This window comes from Acomys russatus, chromosome 20, assembly GCF_903995435.1.
Source record: "Acomys russatus chromosome 20, mAcoRus1.1, whole genome shotgun sequence".
In the NCBI taxonomy this organism is placed as follows: Eukaryota; Metazoa; Chordata; class Mammalia; order Rodentia; family Muridae; genus Acomys; species Acomys russatus.
The window spans coordinates 40,283,279-40,308,462 of NC_067156.1; the positions used below are offsets into that span (position 1 = coordinate 40,283,279).

Below are 25,184 nucleotides of genomic sequence, written 5' to 3' on the forward strand. Positions count from 1 at the left end.
TGGACTCACTTTGTAGACCAGGCTGGCCTCGAACTCACAGAGATCCACCTGCCTCTGCCTCCCAAGCTCCGGGATTAAAGGCGTGCACCACCACCATCTGGCCTTAGCCTGTGTAATTTCAACTTGACTGCTTAAAGTGGTTCACTGACCACAATTACTACTTTTCTTAAATCTTAAGAATTCAGAAACCTTAGGCTGAAAACCATTGGTCTGATCCCTTTTGCCTTATAATTTCATCTTCCTCTTCTTCATATCAATTTTATAAGCTAGCAGGACTGTTTTGTGTTAGGCTCACTGACTACATTTTATTCTCCTGACTCGTCTCGTCTCTTCGCTTCTCTTCTCTTCTCTCTCTCTCTCTCTCTCTCTCTCTCTCTCTCTCTCTCTTTCTCTCGCTCTCATATTTGTTTATTTATTATTATGTATACAGTGCTCTGCCTTCGTGTACACCTGCAGGCCAGAAGAGGGAGTTAAATTACATTATAGATGGTTGTGAGCTATCATGTGGTTGCTGGGAATTAAACTCAGGACCTCTGGAAGAACAGTCAGTGCTTTTAACCTCTGAGCCATCTCTCCAGCCCCTATTTCTTTTCCTTTCCTTTTTTTCCCTTTCTTTCTTTCTTTTCTTTTACTTACACTGTTATTCTATTTGCATGGATTTTTCTCCAACTTCTTTCTATGCTTATTTAAACCATTTCAAATCAGAGTCACGAAGTATTTCTGATTTTCCCCACCCTAAAGTATATTGACTTCTGTGTCTACTTAATTATAGTATTTGTTCTACTGTTCAAATAGTAATTGAATGTCTTATAACATTCTTTATTGTTCTTGTAAGTCTTTTATTACTATTTAACAATCCACATGTCTTGTTTTCTCAACTAGATTATAAACTCCCTGAGGGCAGGTATGATTTTTTTTCCATTCCTTTGTCTTTCTTCATTGCATTTAGCACAGTATTACTTAGTTTGTAGACATACAGTTTATTGATGTGGTTTGATTTTAAATATATTTAATTTTAGATATTTCAAGTGAATGAGCATTTAAAATTAAAATCTAAACATCTCTTTGCTTTGTGTCATATTTGTATATTCAACTAATATTCAGTAATCTTTGGCAGTTAATTGCTTTAGATTACTAACTCGGTGGGTTTTCCATAACAAAATTTTTAATCCCAATTGGAATAGTTAAAGGTGATCTTCTGCCATAAAATTTGTTTTTGTGTTTATGAAATAATCATATTAGGTTGAATAAAATGTTTGAAAGGTAAGTTACCACATGTAAGATGTATTGCCAATCCAAACACAAATGAATGTGGCTTATTCACAGCATTGCTTTTTTCCTAGTATAGATACTTAAGCTGACTCAATAAAGTTCTTCATAAAATCAACATAGTTCCTGTTTGTTGTAAAGTTTTCATAAACAACTAAATATAATTAGTTACATAGAATCACTTTGTAGTGATAAATTATAGGTTGTGGTACATTTGAGACTTGATTGTAGGTATATTTTTTTATATTTCATGAGCTGCTATATGCTGTAATTTCCTTGATTAACTTGCTTAATTTATGTCTAGAAGCCACAGAAGAAGTTTCTTTGGACAGTCCAGAAAGAGAGCCTATCCTCTCCTCCGAGCCTTCCCCTGCAGTCACGCCTGTCACTCCCACTGCACTCATCGCTCCTAGAATCGAATCAAAGAGTATTTCTGCTCCGGTGATCTTTGACAGATCCAGGGAAGAGGTATGGGAAGCATTTGGAATTCTTGGTTAATATATAAAGAATACAATCTTGTTCCTTACCCAGTACCTCTCTCCTGTAAATTATTCCTTTTATATTCTCTCTCTCTCTCTCAAACACACACACACACACACACACACACACACACACACACACACACACACACACACGATGCTCTGCCTGCATGTACACCAACATGCCAGAAGAGGGCATCAGATCACATTATAGATGGTTGTGAGCCACCATGTGGTTGCTGGGAATTGAACTCAGGACCTCGGGGACAGCAGCCACTGATCTTAACCTCTGAGCCATCTTTCCAGCCCTATAATTATATCTAGTCTAAGCCTTTCAGAAATTTTAGATGAGGAAACTATACTAAGAAGAACAGCCTGATAACACATGTCATTAATCCTCGTACTTGGGAGGCAGAAGCAGGTCGGTCTCTGTTTGTTAGAAGCCAGCTTAGTTTTACAATCAAGTTCTAACCCAGCTAGAGTTACATAGTAAGATCTGATGTTAAATCTCTCGCTCTCCTCTTCCCTATCCCTAACCCCCCACCCAGCGCATCTCTCTGAAGAAACTGACCTGGCATATTATTTACATTTTGTTGTTATGGTTTGACTTTTGAGACAGGTTCTTTTTCACTCTGTAGCCCAGGCTGGCCTGGAACCCACATTGTCTTGGCTGCCTTAAAACTCACAACAATGCTTCTGTCATAGCTTTTCTAAATGACCCACCCCATCAAGCCCTACCACTTAACCTTTTTTAATCAAAAAGTTTGAAGCCAGAGTGCAACTCAGTCATAGAGTGTTTGCCTCATATGCTCATGACTCGAGATTATCCATCAAATACCAGAAAAAAGTATTTGATGATTAAATTGGGGTATTTGACATCTGCGGTCTTATGATAATAGTGTGTACCTCTGAGGGTTCCTATGGTAAACATGTAATGGGTGTTAAAGTGGTGTTGTGAGTCATTTGTTTATTTGGTTGGTTGGTTGGGTTTTGGTTTTTCGAGACAGGGTTTCTCTGTATAGCCTTGGCTGTCCTGGACTCACTTTGTAAACCAGGCTGGCCTTGAACTCACAGCGATCCACCTGCCTCTGCTCATTTAATAAACTCCTCTACAACATTAAAAAAGAGTACGGCAATAATGCATTTACTAGTCTAAATCTACAGATTACATTTCTTAGCTGTGTACGATGAAGCACACCTATGATCCCAGCACACAGGACGGAGAAACAAGAGGCACAAGAGATTGCATACTGACAAACACCATCCCTACCAAGTCTACAGTATTTAGAAAACCACATTTTAAAAAAAAGTTTTCTGTCAGTTTTTCTACATATCTGAAGCGTTAAGACAAAAATTTATGTTCTTCAAATGATCTTTATTATTTGAGTGTTTGTTTACAGTCAGCATATGTGAAAGCTTCTGTTGTTTTATGCTATTGTGACAAGACCCTAGTAAAAACTAGTCATCGGTGTTATAACAGTAATATAAATTGGAATTTTTAGAATTTCATACATGAAAAAAAAAAAAAAAAAAGAATTTCATACATGAGTACTGAGTCTTACGATTGTCCACTTGCTATTGGATCACCTGTCAGTGGGCTCCTCCCTAGAAACAACTGATTCTCCCTCTCTTAGCAGCCAGTGATTTCCTGTAGCTCTTCATCTAAGGGAGGATCTTGTAAGATTCCTGCTGTACACATTGGCATGCCAACTGGTATTATCAAATGTATCCTGTGCAGCCTCTATCTATTGCAGAAAGAAGCGTCTTTGATAATGGGTGAGAGCTACACCTGTTTGTGGGTATAAGGATAAGTATTTAGAATGCAATTAGAAATTATACTGGTTTAGAGAAATGACAGTACAGGATCTCTTCTACGGCATGGGACCTCTCTAGACACAGATAGCTGGGCAGGATTGTACTGCTTGGCATAAATTCTCTATTGAGAGGGTCATGAGTCCAGTTAGACAGCTGCTGGTTACTTTCAAGATAAATGGAATTTTTAATACCAAAATATATTTTTCTAGATTGAAGAAGAAGCAAATGGAGATATTTTTGATATAGAAATTGGTGTATCAGATCCGGAAAAAGTTGGTGAGTCATTATTATATTTTGTACATCTGTTTGATTAGCTTGATATATCCTGTAGTTTTCCACTTAAGTATGTGGTTACAGTATTTTTTCTTTTTAATTTTTTTTATATTTTATTTTGAAATATTTGACTTAATTAATTTATTTTTAAATGTTTTGGTGGTACTAGGAATTAAAACCAGGGTCTTATACACACTAAGCAAGCATTCTACTGCTTACCTAAACCTCTAGCCCAAGCATTTGAATTTTAATGATATTCTTTAACTTTTTTCTTTATAGGTGATGGCATGAATGCTTATATGGCATATAGAGTAACAACAAAGGTGAGCTTTTTGCTTCTTTAATAAAGTGTTGACCCCTCACTGTGTAGTAAAGAGGATGTGAGCATAAGAACTGGAGTATGAGCCGGGTGGTGGTGGCGCCCGCCTTCAATCCCAGCACTTGGGAGACAGAGGCAGGCAGATTTCTGTGAATTCAAGGCCAGCCTGGTCTACAGAGTGAGTTCCAGGACAGCTAGAACTATACAGAAACCCTGTCTTGGAAAACAAAAACAAAAAACCAGAGTATACAAGAAGTGAACTAATCTAGACCTGAGAGTCTGGTATGGCCAAAGTAGTTCTAAGTTAAGGCATAGGTGAGTAAGTGATGAGGAGGGAATGGGAGGGAGGCGCAGGATGCTTCTTTCAGGCAAAAGATGTGCTTGTGTACAATCCAAAAGTCCAGCCTTTGTCCTTCCTATAATCTCATGTGTAAGTGACTCATGACTGAATTTGTAGGCCACAAGGCCTCGTGTATTTCAAGTAGCCACATTAAGGTGTTGGCTCTGTTTCTTAACAATTAAACTTTATTATTACAACCCAACTATCTTACACAAGAGGGAAAAAAGGTTAAAGGGAAACAAGAGTGAACCTTCCAGTATCTGCTCCACAGCACAGGTCCTTCGGTGTCTCTGGCCTGCGAGTTGGTCCGGCCTGTTCGCTGATCCTTTTCACATCCACGCTTGCTTCGAGCTCAGTCCAAACCTCCTGCCCCTCTCATCCTCTCTGCCTCTCTGTCTTTCACTGCAAGGGCCAGTGTCCTCCTCCCATCAGGGTCAATTAGAAATACAATAGTCCAGGTGGAATCCCTGATCTGCTTCCTGAATTCCAGGCCCAGGATGGCTCCACCCAGTCTATCTCAAGGTTAATCTCAGGGAGTATCCATGGTGTGTCCAAGGGCAAAGCCAGCCAAGACTGCTTTCACCTGTGACAAAGCTTACAATCCTTCCCACATTAAGAAGTTTTAGTTCATCCTTAGCATAAAGGAGAGCTGTTAGAGAGACTCAGAAGAAAGCATGGGACTACTAGATTTTCACTGAGATAGCTGTCTTTTTTTGAGGGGTTGTTTGTTTGTTTTTGGTTGAGACAGGGTTTCTCTGTGTAGCTTTGGCTGTCCTAGACTCGCTTTGTAGACCAGGTTGGCTTCGAACTCATAGAGATCCACCTACCTCTGCCTCCTGAGTGCTGGCATTAAAGGCATGTGCCATGACTGCCCAGCTGGGACAGCTGTCTTAACTCAGTGTGAATTGGGAGGATCCAAGTATAGGTCAAAATCTCCCTCCAGTTGAAAGGCCACTGCAGTTTTTAAGGGATTAAGTCTTAGCATAGAAAGCAAGATGTCATAACATCTTAACTTTCCCTAGGGGTGGAGCTCAGTTGGTTAGAGTGCCTGCCTAAGACACACAGAACCCCAGGTTCTCTCTCCAGTGTGCAGAACAACCAGGGCAAATGGGACATACCTGTGATTTCAACATGGTAGGTAGGGAGGGGGGTAGGTAGGGGCGCGGAAGGAAGAAGGAAATTGAGAGTGAGTTCTCAGCTAGCACGGGAAACACACATATAGCTACAGCCGGGGAGGGCATTGATACTTGATACTGAGGGAACAGCTTTTTGAATTGTGTAGTAGGAGAACCAATAATGTGTGAGTAGAAGGAGTAGGAAGGTATTTATGATAAAGAAACTTTGTAGTTGGAGAAAGACACAATCAGGTGTGTTAAGTTTTGTTAATGGAAGAAACAAATTGTTATTAAACCCTTACTATGATTTCAGGCTCCGTTGCAAGCACCAGGGAATACCAGTAAACAGTAGAGGAACGTGCTGTCCTCGTGCGACTCTTATTCCAACAGGGAAAATACAGTGAGAGCTCAGTGAGATTTGTGTGGCACTACCTTTGGGGATTCTGGATGGTGCATACTTATCAGAGAATCAATAGTTTATGTGTTGTGAGTGCAAAGCAACCAAAAAGGAGGAAAATCATTAGCAAAAGTATGGTAGAGAAGGTGTGATAGGTCAAAAATAGAATAAAGCAAGTGTTTTCTAACTTCTTACATTACTTTTAAAAACAATTATGACTTGGGCCCTAAAATTTAGGGTTTTTTTCTTTTTTGTTGTTTTTTAATGTATAAAGACATATAATATAGGTAATCTGCATTCCTTTGCAAAATAGCAGACTGTATTTACAGTTAAGTGCAGCATTCATTTGTAAGTGGTTGCTTACTATTAACGATGTGAAATGCCTTTTTTTTATTTGTAGACTTCTCTTTCCATGTTCAGTAAAAGTGAATTTTCAGTCAAAAGAAGATTCAGTGACTTTCTTGGTTTGCATAGCAAATTAGCAAGCAAATATTTACATGTTGGTTACATTGTACCACCAGCTCCAGAGAAGAGTATCGTAGGTAAGCATAAGTCAGAATATTACTTTTTCTTGTTCCTAATTTAGTCTTAGTTGTTGTGGTTTGTGCCTCCCTTAATCATGCCCAGTCAGGGCTCCTCTCTCGAGTTGTAAGGTTATATGTGCTATGCTGATCCTTCATATCATTGCCAAGTGTGTAGCTCACAGCTTTAGTTTCTAGCACATAAATATTTGGATGTTGAATATTGGGTTAAAATTGATCAAATTGAAGGTGGTTAGAAACTAACTTTTACCGGGTGTGGTGGCACACACCTGTAATCCCAGAACTCTGAGGCAGAGGCAGGCAGATCTATGTGAGTTTGAGGCTAGCCTGGTCCACAAAGTGAGTCCAGGACAGCCAAAGCTACACAGAGAAACCCTGTCTCGACTTCACTTACCAGGAGATTGGGATAGATGTGAGGACATCCTATTGGGACTCTAGGTAAGAGAAATATAAGAGAATGGGAAAATAGAAGGATCCAGAGGGTCCTAGAAATCTACAAAAAGAGCATCATGACAGGTGGATCTGGGCCCAGGGGGGAGTCTGCTCAAACTACTGCACCAACTAATTCAAGCAGTAAACATCAAACCTCTACTCTGATCTAGCCAATAGACAGGAATTTGTGTGGAGAGGGGGGACTGACTCTGATGAACTCTGGTGCCCCATATTTGACCACTTCCCCTTGGTGGGGAGGCCTGGTGGCACTCAGAGAAAGAATAAGCAGCCTACCAAGATGAGACTTAATAGCCTATGACCATATAGTGGGGGAGGAAGTCCCCCTAGGTCTTAGACCTAGGGGAGGGGAATAGGGTGAAAACGTGAGGGAGGGAGAAACGGGAGGATACAAGTGATGGGACAGCAATTGAGATGTAATCTGAATAAATTAATGAAAAAATAATCCAATGGGGAAAATTTGGGAGGGGGGAAAAAAAACACACACACTCCCAAACAAAAAACCAAAATAAAACCAAAAGAATACCAATTTACTGAGTCCTGTTCTGGTGATATTTACCATGTCAATGTTTTCTCTAAGAGCTAGGTGCTGTTTGGTCCTCAGCTATATATTGTCCAAAGATAAGTTCAATTTAGCCTTGCTCATATAAGAGCCATTAAATTCATCTTAGTTAATTACATAATGAGTTCCCACTCAGATTTAATGAGATCCTGCCTGAAATCAAAACAAAACAAGACAAAAACATTTCTACTAATACCAGCAATGAGGGCTTAGCTTTTTATTTCTTGATTTTTGGTTTTTTGGTTTGGTTTGATTTGGTATTAAGACAGGATTTTTCTGTGTAGCCTTGGCTGTTATAGACTCAGGCTAACCTCGAATTCACGCTTGCCTCTCTCTGCTGAGTGCTGGGATTAAAGGCATGCACCACCACATTCAGCAGACTTAGTTACTAAAATGCAGAAAATTATAAAAGAAGCAGAAAGCCTTCATTATCTTTGCTGTAAAGATTTTGCTATTTTATTTGTTGTGTATGCTGGGGAATGTCCCTCTTGCTACCACATGCACATGGAGAGCAGGACATGAATGGAAGTCCATGCACTTTTCTGTGTGTATCACTGGGACTGAACTCAGGTTAGCCAGGTTTGGCAGCAAGCATCTTTCTTTATACACTGAGTCATCTGAGCACCATTATTTCACTTTTAAGACTTACATCTTAAAATTTGTAGGTATTACCAGTCTGTTTAAGTCTTGGGTGTTTAAAGACCCTATTTTAATTTTTTCACACTCAAAATTCTTACTCTGAAACATATTTAAAATGAGTTTTGCTGATTATTAGTTTTATTCTAGGGCCGTTTTTGTTTTGTTTTGTTTATTTTTTTCTTTTTTTGAGACAAGGTTTCCCTGTATAATAGCCCTGGCTCTCCTGCAACTCTCTTTGTAGACGAGGCTGGCCTTGAACTCACAGCCTGCCTCTGCCTCCTGAATGCTAGGAGTAAAGGTGTGCGCCACCACACCCGGATGATTATTAGTTTTATGAGTTGAAAAGTAATTTTATAATTCTAAAACTTGATGTGTTCACATGAATTTGTTATATTCTTTTCCTAATCCTTAAATAGAACATTTTCTGGGTTAGTTGTTTTGAGGTGGAGTGAGATCAGGGCCTTCAGCATGCTATGTACACAATACTACTAAATTACTCCTATAGACCCAGTTCTCTATTTTTAAAAAAATAATAGTACTATATTGTTTTAGACTCGTCCAAGATGAAATGTTGCCTTCTTGGTAGTGTTTGCCTAGAATGCACAAATTCCTGGGTTTGATTCCCAGAACTCAGAAGAGAGAGACAGGACATATTCTTGCTACACAGCAAATTCGAAGCCTAATCTATATAAGACTCAATCAATCAACAGAATAGATCGTTAACACTAAATAAGTAAATAAATAAATGAAACAGACTAGATCATTTGATATAATATATATTACACATGTGTGTGTTTGTTTGCATATGTATACATGTACATATAGTCAGAATAAAATATTTTCTCCAAAAATTGTGAACAGATAAAGGTAAGTAGCAGATTAATCTTTGAACTTTCTGGCATCTACCTAGTAGACAAGCAATAGTGTTTCATAAAACCATATGTTATTGACATATTTTGAATTAATATATATTATCTAAAAAATAAAAGGTTATCCTTTTAATTACATAGCCAGAAGTGGATTTATGTGCTTGAGTTTGTTTGTTTTGTTTTGTTTTGTTTAGGATAAGGTCTCATGTAACTAAGATTGGCCCTGAACCTAGAGTGTGTGGAAGATAGCCCTGAACTCCTGATCTTCCTATGCCACATTATGGGTGTGGACCACCATGCCTAGTTTGCTTGCTTGCTTGCTTTGTTTGTTTGTTCATGAATCCATTTATTTATTTATTTGCTTGTTTAGAGTCAAAGTCTTGCCGTGTAGCCCAAGCTGGCCTCAAACTCAACAATCCACCTACCCCATTCTCTCAAGTCTGGGATTATAGGTATCTGCCACTACACTTGTGTACACGTGCAGATTTTTAAAGTAAGGTATTTCTAGAGAGCGAAAGAGTACATATAGAAGCCACTGAAAGGAGGCTGCATTAATTTTGGTTGGGTGGAAAACACAATTCCTTCTAAACTATTAGAAAAGGAACAGCTTGGCACAAGAGTGCATTTTTTTAAAATGTCAACCCTGGGAAGCCTTAGGCAAGAGGATCGTGAAGTCCAGGTCAGCCTATGCCACATAGAAAGGCAAAAAGGACAAAGACAGCAGAACGTGGGTGACAAGTAAAAACATGCTAGCTCTGCAGCAGGGAAAGCGTTCAGCACATTCATCAGTTACATTTAACACATTTTATCATTCCATAAAGACCTTTATTGATATTTATTGACTATAGTTTTTAAAAACTCCATTAGGTGTATTGAAATGTAGGAATGGGGCCTAAGAAAATGTCTCAGCATTTTAGAGTGCTTTTTACTTTTGCAAAGAGCTGGAGTTTGCTTCCCAGGACCCTTATTGGGCCTCTCACAACTGCCTGTAACTCCAGTTCCAGAGGACCTGACATACTTATCTGGCTTCTGCAGCACCTGTACGCATGTGTATATAACAAAGTGCGCAGCGCGTGTGCGCGCGCACACACACACACACGCATGCACAAGCAAATAATTAAGTCTTTTTAAAAATAAATGTCAAAAAAAATAACTTTGGTATCTAGGTCAAAGGTAGAGTACTTGTCTAGCATTCATGCCTTGGGTTCAAGTCCCAAAATACTCTTGAAGTATAAAACATTTTGTGTTTTTAAAGTGAAATAACACAAATTCTGAAATGTTTATGTAAGCTTTTGTATATACTTACTGTATGAATTTGAAACCCACAAATGTAGCTCATGTTGTGCTTTATTCACATGCTGCCATATTTATTCACTAATTAGAGATATTAACACATCATGAGATGTAATTCTTCAAAAATGGCATACTCTGAGTAAGATTCCAGTTACCAACATAGAGACATTATTATAAGGTGAAAAGTATATTTTGATTATGAAGATATTATAAAGTCTGTTTCATAATGACCTAAAATTCTTATGAATCTCATCTACTTCTTCAAAGGTATGACCAAGGTCAAAGTAGGTAAAGAAGATTCCTCATCCACTGAGTTTGTAGAGAAACGAAGAGCGGCGTTGGAGAGGTAATTCTTAGTTGCAGCACCACTGTTGCTATGCTTTTAGAAGTCCTCAGCTGTGGTCTAACAGCATGACACCTGTTTCTGTATCATGCTCTACGTACGAAAATAAAGGAATGAATTAGTTGGTGTTAGGATTATATCATATTCACCAAGAGCACTAAAAAATGGCTGTAGTTGTAAGAGGGAAACATAGAAACTCTCAGGAACACTTGATAGAATGTCTGGAGAAGTCATGTGTGGTGCACACTCTTGTCTTCCCAGTATTCCATAGATTAGAAGGAGGACTTTTAGCCCAGTCATGTCCTGGGCTACATAGAAGACCCAGTCTCAAAATACAAACGAAAACAAGGAGGAGACTGGTCCTCTGTGGAGAGATGCTTATATAATACCTTTGAGGCCTTGAATCATACCCCCAGCACAGCTCTTTCTTAGAGTCTTAGAAAGTTCTACCATACTCATCTACTATTTTAATTATGCCATACTTACATGCCATTTTAGTAGTTTAGTTACAGTTTGTCTAAATTGAAAAAAGTTGATTTATTTTAATGTATATGAGTGTTTTACCTGAATGTAAATATGTGCACTCCATGCAGGCTTAGTGTCTGTGGAGGTCAGAGGAGGAGGTTAGGTCTCCTGGAACTGGAGTGGTTGGGAACCTCCGTGTGGGTGCTGGGCACCAGACCTGGGTCCTCTCCAAGAACAACTGTTTATAATTACTGAGCCATTTCTACAGCCCTAACTTATTCTTTTTTGGGGATGGGGGGAGGGGGGGTGGTTCAAGACAGTGTTTCTCTGTGTAGCTGTGTTTTTGTTGGCACTGAATTTAAAGTAAGAGAAATTATTTTTAACTATTCATCATAAGGATTTTATGCAGCTGTCTTTGTTTTATTTTGTCTACGCACACAAGTAGAAACTGGAAAGTCCAAATGATTCTTCTCAGTTCATTCTGCTTAAAGCAGATCTGAGTTGCTGCTGGCCACCTCTTAGGAGTATGATGCTGGCATGAACTTAAGTTGCCTTTTATGTTTTACTTTCTTTAGTGAATTTCCTGTTATTCTTTCTCTTCATATTTGTTTTTATATCACACTCTTTTTCTGTTTGTATGTTTCATTTCTTTTTTTCCCCCTCTTTGGGCCTCATTCTGCCCTCCCTGAGTTGTCATGTGTTTATAAATGTTCATTGTTTAAAACTCTGTCCTTAATTTTAATGTTACAAAAGCCACAGTATCTCTTATTTACTTATCTACTTCTGTGTAGCCCTTAAGAAAAAGTTTTGTGATACATGCCTGTAATCTCAGCACTCTGGAAGGCAGAGGCAGGTGGATCTCTGTGAGTTTGAGGTTAGGCTGGTCTACAAAGTGAGTTCTAGGACAGCCAAGGCTACACAGAGAAACTCTGTCTCGAAAAGAAACAAAGAAAGAAGTTAAATCTTGCCAAGCATGTTTAATCCCAGCACTCTGGAAGCTGAGATAGGCAGTTCTCTGTGAGTTCAAGGGTAGCCTACTCTACACATTGAGCTCTAGGCTACATGGTGAGATTATCTCAAAAAACAAAACAGTTGTCTTATAAGACTACTTACAGCATACATATAATACAAAATGTAGTATGAAAAAATGGTTCTTTTTCTTAAAAAAATATGTGTACTGGGGAGATGGCTCAGTGGGTAAAGGGTCAGGCTAAGAAGCCTGACAACTTGGGAGTGATCCAAGTGGATTCCAAATCCACATGGTAGAAGGAGAAAACTGACTCCTGCAAGTTGTCTCCTTGTCTTCTGACCTTTCTAACATGTGCCCCTGCCCCTTAAATGACTTTTTTGGTTTTGTTTGTTTGATTTTTGTTTTTTGTTTTTTTCTTTGTTTGGAGACAGGGTTTCTCTGTGTAGCCTTGCCTGACTTATTTTATAGACCATGCTGGCCTCAAACTCACAGCGATCCACCTGTCTCTGCCTCCCAAGTGCTAAGATTAAAGGTGTGTACCACCATGCCTGGCTTAAATGATTTAAAAAAAAAAGTATATGTATAACATATATCAAACCTTGATTATAGATTAGCCTTTTTCTTACTGCTTGAGGCTCAGAACCTGTAAAGTGGGCTTTGAAAATTAAAGAGTATAAGTAGTGGTAGGCATTTTATTTAGGCTTGAAATATAGAATGTTTCCTCCTCCTTCTTTCCCCCTTCTCTCCCTCTCCTTCCCTCTCCCTCCCTCCCTCTCCCTCTCCCCTCCCTCCCTCCCTACTCCCCCTCTGAGATAGGGTCTCATATGTAAATCTAGTTGCTCTAAAGCAAGTCTGGCCTCATACTCCAGAGTCTCTGCCTTCCAAATTCTGGGATTACAGTGTGCACTACCATACTCTGTTCAGTTGCGTAAATTATATAATTATACTGAGTGCAGACTAATAAGAGATAAGTTGAAGATACTTTTACCTAGTTATTTTTATTCTTTTGTTGAAACGATTTAAAATGGTAAAATAGAATCAATTCAACTCTTACAAATAGGTATCTTCAAAGAACAGTAAAGCATCCAACGCTGCTTCAGGATCCGGACTTGCGGCAGTTCTTGGAAAGCTCAGAGGTATTGCTACTTTAAATTGTCTCATCCGTATTCATCATAACTAATACAAGATTAAACATTCCGTAAATAATTAGCTCAGTGTTCACAGTAAAACCATGTTTGGGGATTTTTGGTTTTGTTTAATTGAATTATTGGCAAATGCCTTCTTTCAGTTGATAGAGGACAATCAGTCCTTTTTGAAAATTTAAACTGGATTTAATCAAATGGATTAGAAATAAGTTTACTGGCACTGCCTTAATTGTTACTGCTTGAGATTAAAAGAAAAAACAACAAACTTTGCTTGAGTCTCAGAATTTTTCAGAAGCTCACAGCACAGCCCTCAGAGCAAGCACCTCTGCTCACCAGCAGCATGTTTTCGCTTGTAGACAGGTGGCTGTGTTAGAGCTGGGCATTTAATGTATTTTGACAAACAGTGTTTGTTCTATCTAAATGTAAACGTGCAGAAGAAAAGCAAATGGAAAGTCTATTTTTTAAGTTTTCCTTTGAGAATGTACAAGTAGTGCATTTGAGAAATTAGATCTCACTGTTGAAATGTGCGAGGATGAAGAAAATACAGCCTCTTTTCTCTTTTCTTCTCTCTCTTCTCTTTATTTTGGGAGGGGGATCCCTTTTGTGCCCAGTTAAATCTCTAGGCTTTTAACCGGTTTGTTTGCCCTTATTTGTCATTCAATTCCAGCTGCCGAGAGCAGTTAACACCCAGGCTCTGAGTGGAGCAGGACTATTGAGGATGGTGAACAAGGCTGCCGACGCTGTCAACAAAATGACAATCAAGATGAATGAATCGGATGCAGTAAGGGCTGATTTTTCGACTTGAATAATGAAATGAATTAATGAGCCCAACAACTGCATTTTAAAGCTGTATAAGCAGAAAATAGGATATTAATTTGCTTATTGAGTTCAGTTCTCAGCTACATCAGTTGACCACCGTGGTTATATGTGGCTAATTTGCTGTTCTGAAACAAGAAAGGTAGCTTGCTATTGGTAACCTAATTTGCCATGGCTCGTTCATCCTAAATTAGCTCCATTTTTCATTTTTCTTCTTAGTGGTTTGAAGAAAAACAACAGCAATTTGAGAATCTTGACCAGCAACTTCGGAAACTTCATGCCAGTGTTGAAGCCTTGGTCTGTCATCGAAAAGGTTTGTTTGCCGCGTTAAAGTGAGTGATTGTGGAAAGGAGAAAACAATAGTTTCAGGGAACATTCTGTGTTGCATGCAATGCACTTAGGGGCCTGAAGCAGCACTGCCGTGAGTTTGAAGCTAGCCTGGAGTATGTAGTGAGACTATCTCAAACCAGAAAAACAGTATTTTGTTTCGGTATTGTTTAAAATTTTCCGCTGTATTTTGATCTAACTTCTAGTGTAAAATTAAAAAAATCTGAGCTTATAAAACTATTTTAATTCAAATCTGAACCATGGTGGGGAGAATTAAAAATTGATATTTATAGATTTTCTTGAAAGTATTTGTATTGTGTCTCTACTACTTGGAAAACTGAATTATTTTCCTCATGTTCTTATAGTATTTGGGGGCTAGAGATGTCCCCTACTTGGTAGTGCTTGTCTAATGCAGAAGGCCTAGGCTTGGGCTCCAGCACCACATAAACCAGGCAGTCAAGATTCAGGGCCATTCTCTATATGGAAAGTTCAGGGCCCGCCTGGGATAGAAGGGTGAAAAATAAAAAAGATCATACCTCGGTGCCTAAAACAAGGTTTGGGAGAGTAAAGAGTTCATAGACAGTTTGTGTTGTAATTTTTTTTTAATCCACAAAGTTTTGTGGTTGATGTTTGTTTCTTTGTTTAACTTTGAGGTGGAGGTATTTTTAGAATCCAAAATTCTTCAAAATGATTTTCTAAGATACTGTGTGACATAATGCTTAATACATTTCATTAAGATAATATTAACAAAATGAATTACTTTCTTTTAAAGATAGGGCTTCTCTGTGTATCCTTGGCAGTCCTAGACTTGCTTTTTAGAGCAGGCCAGCCTGGAGCTCATAGAATGCCACCTGCCTCTGCCTTTACTGAGTGCTGGGATTATAGGCATGCACCATCTCACCCGACCTCGAGATACTATTTTATTTTTTATTTTTAAAGATTTATTTATTTATTATTTATACAGTATGCTCCCTGCATGTGTGCCTGTAGGCAAGAAGAGGGCAACAGATCTCATTATAGATGAGTCTGAGCCACCATGTAGTTTCTGGGAATTGAACTCAGGACCTTCAGGACAGCAGCCAATGCTCTTAACCTCTGAGCAACCTCTCCAGCCCCCGTGATATTATTTTCAATGACAAATGTTTAAATGCCAAAGAGTACAGTATGAATTAATTGTGATCTTTTTAAAAAGTATTATTCTTAAACCAGGAGTAGTGATGTATACCTTTAATCCTAGCACTTGTGAGGCAGAGGCAGGCAGATCTCTGTGGTGAGTTCGAAGCCAGTCTGGTTTACAGAGTGAGTCCAGGACAGTAAGGTGTACACAGAGAAACCTTGTCTCTGTGAAAAGCAAACAAACAAAAACCCAAAAACATAAAACACAAAAAATATTATTCCTAATTATATGTACTTGTGCCAGTGTGTGGGTTTTCAAACTTTGGTCCTCCAGGGTACTAGTACAAACCTCAGAGCTATCTCTCTAGCCCCATTAATTTCTATGTTCATTCTTCCTATATTAGAAACATACTTACCTCTTTAACAGAATGCAGAAGAGAATAAATGAGCACTTTGGGGTGAAAAGGGGAAGACAGACTATTGAACTATTTAGACATAATACACCATCTGAAAATACAAGCTGCAATTCTGCTTTGGTGTGTTGTGGGGCTGTGCTGGGCTCAGATATAAATAGGCCCTTGCACATGCTGGATGAGTGCTCTGCAGCTGTTTCTTACTCCTCGCCGCAGTGCTGCTCCTACTAGCATCTGTGCCCAAGGCATTTTATTGAGTGCTTCATATTAATTTAAAATAATTCTAGAGAGAATGGATATAATGTTACATTTTTATTAGCAAATACTAAATGCTTTTTTGTTTTTTAATTTCAGAACTTTCAGCCAACACAGCTGCCTTTGCTAAGAGTGCTGCCATGCTAGGTAATTCTGAGGACCACACTGCTCTTTCTAGAGCTTTATCTCAGCTCGCTGAGGTTGAGGAGAAGATAGACCAGTTACATCAAGAGCAAGCTTTTGCTGACTTTTACATGTTCTCAGAACTTCTTAGTGACTACATTCGTCTCATTGCTGCGGTGAAAGTAAGCCCTAGTCTACAGACTTCCTGCTTTTACTTAAACATTTGCTTTAGAAATAATTTAGACCAGACATGGAGCCAGCTGAGCAGCAGATGCAGAACGGTCCACGCCCGGGCCAGCCTGCTCTGTGCAGTAAGTTCTAGGCCAGTCAGGACTGCACAGCAGCACACAGAGACACACACTCATTGGGTTTTCTGTTAGAACTTTGACATTTTTTTCTTTTCTTTTTTATAATGTATTTGTTTTTATATGCATTGCTGTGAGGGTGTCTGGTCCCTTGGAACTGGAGTTACAGACCGTTGTCAGCTGCCATGTGGGTTCTGGGAATCGAACCTGGGACCTTTGGAAGAGCAGACAATGTTCTTAACCACTGAGCCATCTCTCTAGCCCCCAGCATCATATCTTTTATTGTTGTTTTTGAGAGTATTGTGTGGCCAAGACTGGTTTGAACTCCTGATCCTTGTCTTGAAAAACAAACAAAAAGCAAAAAGGTCCCCTGAAACTGGAGTAGCAGACAGTTAAGAGCTGCCATGTGGGTGTTGGGAACCAAACCCGGGTCCTGCAAAAACAGTAAATTCTCCTAAACTCAGAGCCATCTCTCTGGCTCTTGTTTGTTTATTTGTTTGCTTGCTTGCTTGCTTGTTTGATTGTTTTCTTTTGTTTGTTTTGAGTCAGGGACTTTCTATGTAGTTCTAGCTTTTCTGGAACTCAGTGTGTAGACCAGGCTAGCCTTAAACTCACAGATATCCTCTTGCCTCTGCCTCCCAAGTACTGCCATTGAAGGCGTGTAAAACTGCACCTGGCTTCTTCTCTCTCTTTATTGAATTTATTGAGGTAAGAGTAACACTTTACATGTATATGTAGAACTCCAAATCAAACCCAAGTCCTTGTCTGTCCTCTACCACTCTCCACACCAGCCCTATGCCATTTCTCTCTCTCTTTTTCTTTGAATTATTAATTTTTTACCTAGTTCCCTTTAAAAAAAAAATACCTATTTCTAATAGCTACTTGATATTAACTGGCCTTCTGTTTTATTCCTGTCAAAATAATGTGAATATGATCATGACTTGAATCTGGTAGTACTCTGAGGATTAACTTATACTACAGAGGCACACTGTACAAAAGAGGAGCTTCCTAGACACAAAGTCAGGCTTGGAATGAGTAAAATTTGTCTTTCTTTTCTTTCTTTCTTTCTCCTTTTTTTAAAAATTTATTTATTTCATGTATACGAGTACACTGTCTTTATGCACACCAGAAGAGGGCATCAGATCACTTTAGAGATGGTTGTGAGCCACTATGTGGATGCTGGGAATTGAACCCAGGACCTCTGGAAGGGCAGCCGTACACAGTACTCATAACCGCTGAGCCATCTCTCCAGCCCAATTTGTCTTTCTTTAGTCCCTGGTGCCTGATGTTTTGTTTGTGTTTTGTTTTTCTAAGGTAGAGTCAAGGCCAAAGTGGCCATGAGCTCATGACTCTTGTTTCTGCCTCCCAGTTGGGATTGCAGGCGTGAACTACAACATCCAGCTAGTCACTGCTTCTTGATTACAGTACTGTTTGTTTGTTTGTTTGTTTGTTCAAGACAGGGTTTCTCTGTGTAGCCCTGGCTGTCCTGGAACTCTGTAGACCAGGCTGGCCTAGAACTCACAGAGATCCGCCTGCCTCTTCCTCCCAAGTGCTGGGATTACAGACATGCACTACCACACCCTGCTGTCCATTTGATGTTTTCAATTTCTGTTTTTCCAACATTTGAATCTGCTTTGTATATTGTTTAGTAGAAGAACTAATGTACATCTGCATTTTCATTAAGTACCTTCTTTTAGACTATACAACTCTTTTACATCTTATTGCAAGCCACATTTAAAATCCTAAAAGTTAGTGAAATTGCTGTTGACATGCGCATTTTTATTGTCTCCGTATGCTAGAGCAACAGTTAAATGCTTGGCTTTATAGACTTCACTGTTATCATGCTTATGTTGTAATGAAGGCTTCTACAGTGTTGCTTGACAGCTGTGCTGTCCACTTACAGGGTGTGTTTGACCATCGGATGAAATGCTGGCAGAAGTGGGAAGATGCTCAAATTACTTTGCTCAAAAAGCGTGAAACTGAGGCAAAAATGATGGTTGCTAATAAACCAGATAAAATTCAACAAGCTAAAAATGAAATAAGAGAGGTAATAATACTTTATTTCTTTACTCATATTTTTCATGTCATTCATATATGCATACTTTTTCATCTTTTTTTCTGACTCACTCAGCACATAGCTATTTCTCCATATTTTTATGAATTATGTGAGTTAGTTAGAAGTATTTAACATGGTTATTATCATTAAAATCTGCAGAGCCCTTTGTGACTTCACATGACTATGGAATGAGTAAAGCATGCAAGGAGGAAATCTAAAATGAACTTTGTCTTTGCACTTTTCTTTCCAAGTGGTTTTGATTTCAGATGGTTACTCCTTTTATATCTAAAAATGGTGTTAGAGGTAGACCTACCCACATTTAATTCTCTGGGCAATATTATTCCCCATATATATGTATTATATATGGTGTTTTAATAAATTTATATAAGTTTATTATAATTTATACACTTTTTTTGCCATGCTTCAATAAGGAAATTGAAGAGGTAGGACAACCTTTATATTACTACAAATAAATACCCCTGCTCTTTGCAGAGTATGGACCAGCATTTTGGTTACATAGTGGGAAATACCATTTCATTGCTTAAATCTTTATTTTAGCTGCTTCATTGGTCACAAGTCACATTTTGTTGTTGCCATACTGAATTTAATGAATAGTGATGAATCTTCAGTATAAATAGTTCCACTTTAAAAAAAAAATCTAGTCATTTTGTTGAAGTATTTCTATGAACTTACGAATGATGATAAACATATATTATTGGAATTAATATAGTTGGCATATTTTGAAATGTGTAACAAGTGAACTGCAGTCTTTTCATCTATTTGTTAGTGAGCTTTAGACTCAAAATCCCTCCAGCTGTATCTAATGGACATTAGCAAGGTGGTCCTTTAACATGTTGCTTTTAAGATGGGATCTAGCTAGGCTGGGCGTGGTGGTGCACGCCTTTAATCCCAGCACTTGGGAGGCAGAGGCAGGCGGATCGCTGTGAGTACGGGGCCAGCCTGGTCTACAAAGCAAGTCTAGGACAGCGAAAATAGCAAGTCTAGGACAGCTAAAATAACACAGAGAAACTTTGTCTCAAAAACCAAAAAAAAAAAAAAAAAAAAAAAAGGTGGGATCTAACCATGCTACCTTAGGTCACCCTGGGATTCACAATCCTGCTCCCTCTTTTTCAATGTTAGAATTAGAGGCGAGAGCTACTATGCCTGGCATAACATTATAGTTCATTCAATAATGAAATAGTCTAATATTAAGTAAATATAGAAATGAATTATTAATGGAATTTAATCTGATATGTATTTCTACCACTAGAAAGTGAACTACACTTTGTGTGTGTGTATGTGTGTGTGTGTGTGTGTGTATAGGGTGTACATGTAGGTAGATGTGTGTGGGCATATGTGTATGTGCATGGACATGTGTGGGCATGCATATGGAGGCCAAAGTTTCATGTTGGGGGTCTTCCTCTCACTTTTTACATTGTGTATTGAGTCAGTGTTTCACACAAACCCAGAGCTTGCTGATTTGACTTGTCTAGGTAGCCAGCTTTCCCCAGGGATCTTCTTTCTCTGCCTGCAGGGAGCCAGGATCACAGGCAAACCGTCATGCCCACCCAGCATCTACACGGGTGCTAGAGATTTAATTCTGATCATCATGTTTGCACAGCAAGTGCTTTACCTACGAAACTGTGTACTTAACTTCTAGATACGCCACTGAATTTTGTTAGATTGAGTTTTCCAATATTGAGCTTTCTTGGACCTTTTAGCCATTTTGATTAAGTTAGATGAGTAATCAGGACAGTACAGTATTTTTTTTCCAGCAAAAATCAGCATATTTTTTTCTTGTTTGTTTTCCTTAGTGGGAGGCGAAAGTACAACAAGGAGAGAGAGATTTTGAGCAGATCTCTAAAACAATTCGGAAAGAAGTGGGAAGATTTGAGGCATGTATCAGTGTTCTGTACTTTGCTTAATTTTGCTACAGCTGTGGTTAAATTAAATTTCCTACTAATGTCCTTTTTAATGTATTGTACTTTAACAGAAAGAACGAGTAAAAGATTTTAAAACTGTTATCATCAAGTACTTGGAATCATTAGTACAAACACAGCAACAGGTAAGCTCATTTTCCTTATAGCTTCTAGAGTTTCTTGAAGAGCCATTTTGAAGATGGTTAATAATAGGCGTTTATGCTAAAGGAAAAATTAAAAGTCGACTAAAGAAAGCTAGGACAAAAAGGGGAAAATGCTAAAGTAACTAGCAACTATCTTTGGTCTGTTTGCCTGCACAGAATAATACACAGAGATTAACTATTACCAATATTAGGCCATAAAAAAGTCCTAGAGGAGGGCTACAGAGATCCAGACCAGTGGCTAAGAGTACTTCCTGCTCTTACCGAGAGCCCAGGTTCAGTTCCCAGCACCCGTATAGCAGTTCACATCCAGTTCCAATGGATATAACATGTGCTTCTGGTGTTCTGGAGCACCAGATGTACATGTGGTGCACATGCATTCACAGATAAAACACCCATATGGGTGAAATCAGATAAATCTTTAAAAATATATCACAAAGGGAGCTGGAGAGATGGCTCAGAGGTTAAGGGTACTTACTGCTCTTTCAGAGGTCCTAAGTTCAATTCCCAGCAACCACATGGTAGCTCACAACCATCTATAATGTGATCTGATGCCCTCTTCTGGCGTGCAGATGTACTAAGTATAATAAATAAATAAATCTTTTTTTTTTTTAAAAAAATCACATAGACAGCTTTCCCCTTATCTTTGTTCTCCTTACATTCTGTTTTGGATGTGGTCTCTGTATATAACCCAGGGTAGCCTGGAAATTGCCTTTCTTGTGCCTCAGCCTGTAGTGCTGAGGTTGTAGGAATGCACCATGGCCCCTGGCGTTACAGTCCTGGTTTCCTTTCCATGCCAGACAGACTGGTGGAGTAAGTGCTCCTGGTACTTCCACAACAGATACTTAGACTGAAAACTAATTTTTTTAAGCTTTTTTTTCTTTGTAGTATTTTGATAATTTTGTTTTATTTGGGCTATTTGGTGCTTGAATGTTACAACTGGTACTCGTTTTCTTGTGAACTTTCATGATACATAAAAAAGTCCATAAAAATAGAGTTTCACACATATAAATCAAATGACTTAGTGTCTTTAATAGAAATATTTCTCCTAGTTAGTTTTAAAATGTGCAGAAATAGAAACTTGTCTGTATGGTATATTTTGTCTTCAAATTCAAGCCAGGCACAGTGGTGAAAGCCTGTGACCGAAACACTTAGGAAGCAGAGGCAGGATGGTCCTGTATCCAGGAGGCAGCCTGCTCTGGGTAGTAAAGTTTGAGGCCAACCAGGACTACATAATATAAGTTTTAAGTGAGTTAAAAAAGGTAGATATTTTTTTAATGGAACTGTTGGGCAGTGGTGGACACATCTTTAATCACAGCACCCTGGAGGCAGAGACAGGCAGATCTCTGAGTTCAAAGCTAGCCTGGTCTACAAAGTAAGTTCTAGGACACCCAGGGCTACACAGAGAAACCCTGTCTTAAAAAACCAAAAGACTTAAGTCTGATAAAATTGTTTCCAAAGATATTTTATTTTAACTTTTTAGTATACAGTCAATGTATTATCTGGGTGACCCAGAGAGTGGCAGCTAGTTTTTTGAGTTCCTGTTTTTCTTCCTTACTCAATATTGGCTTTCCCCCTTTATTCTAGTCCTCTTAGCCAGCAATAATATAAAATGAATATCCTAGAAATTTAGGGTATATTATTGCTTTATGTTGGAAATGGTCATTATAATTAAAGTATGTTGTTTATAGCAGAATCTGTAATTAGCTAGGAGCAATGTTTAAATAGGTTATATATTAATTCTGTTGATGAGACATCTGGTGGGGAAATGATCCATTTAAGAACCATATGTAGCCAGGTGTGGTGATGAACACCTACAGTCCAGTGCAGTGAAGCACAGGCAGAAGGACTGCCACAGAACCACGACCAGACAGGCCCGTGCAGTAGGGAGAGCCTCTCTGAAAAAGCCATTGAAAAACGAAACAGAAGCCACACACAGTCTAGGTGTGGTCCTGCAAGCATAATCCCAGCACTTCGTGGCTGAGGCATCATGAAACCTGAAACTTAAGGCCAGCCTGAGCTAACAATGAATGCACCCCTTCTTCAAACAGATAAAAACAGATGATCACCATAAATACATATAATTATATGTATGAATTTTTTAAAAGATTAAATTTGGTTTAGCTGCTATATATACTTTAAAAAACAATATATGCATTAAAATGGCAAAAATGTAACGCAAATATCTTTTTATTATCACCCACAGCTGATAAAGTACTGGGAGGCATTCCTACCTGAAGCCAAAGCCATTGCCTAGCGATAACGTTATCCCTGTTAAGGAGACATTGGATTCCTCAGTGAGATCATCTAGAAACCATCTAAATAAACAACTATATATTTTATGAATTACATGTGGGTTTTTTATAAATAAAAACATATGCGCAGACATTTTATTACAAGCTGCATGTCCTGACCCTCTTTGAATTAAGTGGACTGTGGCATGACATTCTGCAATATTTTGCTGAATTGAACACTATTGTGTCTTAAATACTTGCACCAAAAAGTGCACTGCAAGACCAGAAAATTTTACAGTCTTCTTTCTGTTTTGTTCTATAGTATATTTACCCTCATTATAAAGCAAATTAGCAATGCATTAATTAATGTTCACTTATACATTCCTGTACAGAAATTATGATTTTGTGATCATAGTAATAAAATATTACTTGTGAAATATTAGTAATAAATTATTTGAGTATGTAAACATGTTAGGGATCTTTTTTTAATCAGAAGAAATACTTCTAAATGTATATGGTTAATACTATGATTCCTTAAATGTTTTCATTGAAATGCTAAATTCTTACATTGAATAGCTAAATGAAGTTTCTAAATTGTCTTACAAAACAACCATAAATCAGGGAACAATTATATTAGTCATTTTAGGTAAAAAAGAGAATATTTTAAATGCCCAATTTAATAGTTAGAAGAGAGTGCACATGTAGTCATGCTTGTAATCTCAGCACTTGGGAAGCTGAACTAAGAAGTCACTGCAAGTTCAAGGCCAGTCTGGGCGAGAGAGTCAAAACAAAGAATGGTGTTAGTGTTTCAGTTATATGTGATGTGTCATTTTTTTTCTTTATGTGTTTTAGCTCATCTTGTTATCTTCAATCGTTTTATTGTTGCCTCTGTTTCTATTTCAAACTAAAAGTTGGCCATCTATAGTCATGGTTGACAAGGAATTGGTGCCATGTTAAAATACCATGGTTTGATAAGAAGCGAAGGACAACAAAAACAAATTTGTAGGAAAATGAAATGTACTGCAACTATATTACCCTTCTTCTGGGCCCTCGTTAAATGACTGGTGGGCAGTTTTTAATGAAATTATAAGTTATGACTGGCATCATATTAATTTTCCCTCAATCAGGTAACAGTGTGTAAACATGGTCAGTCAAATCACAATCTTTGTTTTTTGCCATCTACAAAGCTGGCATCTTAAAAGCACAGCATTAGGGAAAGGAGGGGTGCAGTGGATGACCCTCCCTCCAAGGGTCTGTGAGCCCCTAACAGTGCCATGATTATTTGGCCTCTTAAGCTTGCCTGTTCAATAAATTGGTTACACAGCCAATAACTGTAAAATTGTCAGAGGGTCCTGAAGTGGTGGGCTTGGTTGCATCATCTTCCAGCTTAACATAGAAGTGTGCTTTCACACCCACTGTCTTGCGTTTGTTCAGTGGTATTCTAGCACACTAGGGCTCCAGGTGGATCCATTAGTAGGCTTCCAGTGCTCTCTCCCCTTTCCCATATGCTAAATGACTAGGTTACTTATTCTGTCATAGCAAGCTGTGGGTTCTCTCTTTACTTGTTTGCAAAGAGTTACATCCTGAATGCATTCACTGTCTTTGGCTCTCCTAATTTTTATTTTTTAGTAAATATTCTTAAGCTGAGTGTGATGGCATATGATATATGTAATGTTAGTACTTGGGTGACTGAGGCAGGAGGCTTGTGAGTTTGAGGCCAATCTAGCTACATAGAGATACTTTATCTCAAAAACAACAGCAGAACATCAAGTATTCTTACTAAAAACATCCATCTCTTTGAGTTGGGCGTGGTGGCACATGTCTAATCCCAGTACTTGAGAGTCTGAGGCAGCATTAAGAGTTGGAGGATTGTCCTACCCACAAAGTCTCTCTCACTTCTAACCCTCTACCCATCCTATCAAAAGCATGCTCACAAAGGAAGCCTTTCTGGAACTCCTTGACTGCATCTCTCTTGTGTCTTACTGGGTATATGAGTTGTCTCACCATGACCTGAGTATGGGTCTTAGTTGAAATGTCAGCACCACTGTGGGTGCTGTTCACATGAGACTGCTAGAACCCAGGAGAGTGCCTGACACAGTATGTGCCAATAAAGGCTCAATGAACTGAACCAGGAAAGTGAGCCCAAAAGATATAAAATAATGTTTGCTTTTAAA

At 38.6% G+C, this 25,184-nt stretch overlaps 1 protein-coding gene across 2 annotated transcripts in view; it reads left to right on the top strand.

Moving 5' to 3' along the window:
* The window catches only part of Snx2 (sorting nexin 2), a 35,098-nt gene extending 11,655 nt beyond the window's left edge, over nucleotides 1-23,443 (top strand). Inside the window, exons 3-16 of one of the 2 annotated variants that reach the window (XM_051163156.1) lie at nucleotides 883-904; nucleotides 1,574-1,737; nucleotides 3,773-3,839; nucleotides 4,116-4,159; nucleotides 6,408-6,549; nucleotides 10,630-10,708; nucleotides 13,201-13,276; nucleotides 13,953-14,066; nucleotides 14,321-14,414; nucleotides 16,312-16,517; nucleotides 18,544-18,687; nucleotides 20,511-20,595; nucleotides 20,694-20,761; nucleotides 22,983-23,443. In XM_051163156.1, the coding sequence (XP_051019113.1) occupies nucleotides 883-904; nucleotides 1,574-1,737; nucleotides 3,773-3,839; nucleotides 4,116-4,159; nucleotides 6,408-6,549; nucleotides 10,630-10,708; nucleotides 13,201-13,276; nucleotides 13,953-14,066; nucleotides 14,321-14,414; nucleotides 16,312-16,517; nucleotides 18,544-18,687; nucleotides 20,511-20,595; nucleotides 20,694-20,695 (1,239 nt within the window). In that variant the 3' untranslated portion in view covers nucleotides 20,696-20,761; nucleotides 22,983-23,443. The remainder of the gene's footprint in view (nucleotides 1-882; nucleotides 905-1,573; nucleotides 1,738-3,772; nucleotides 3,840-4,115; nucleotides 4,160-6,407; nucleotides 6,550-10,629; nucleotides 10,709-13,200; nucleotides 13,277-13,952; nucleotides 14,067-14,320; nucleotides 14,415-16,311; nucleotides 16,518-18,543; nucleotides 18,688-20,510; nucleotides 20,596-20,693; nucleotides 20,762-22,982) is intronic. The other variant, XM_051163155.1, reaches the window with a different exon arrangement.
* Nucleotides 23,444-25,184: the final 1,741 nt, after the last annotated feature.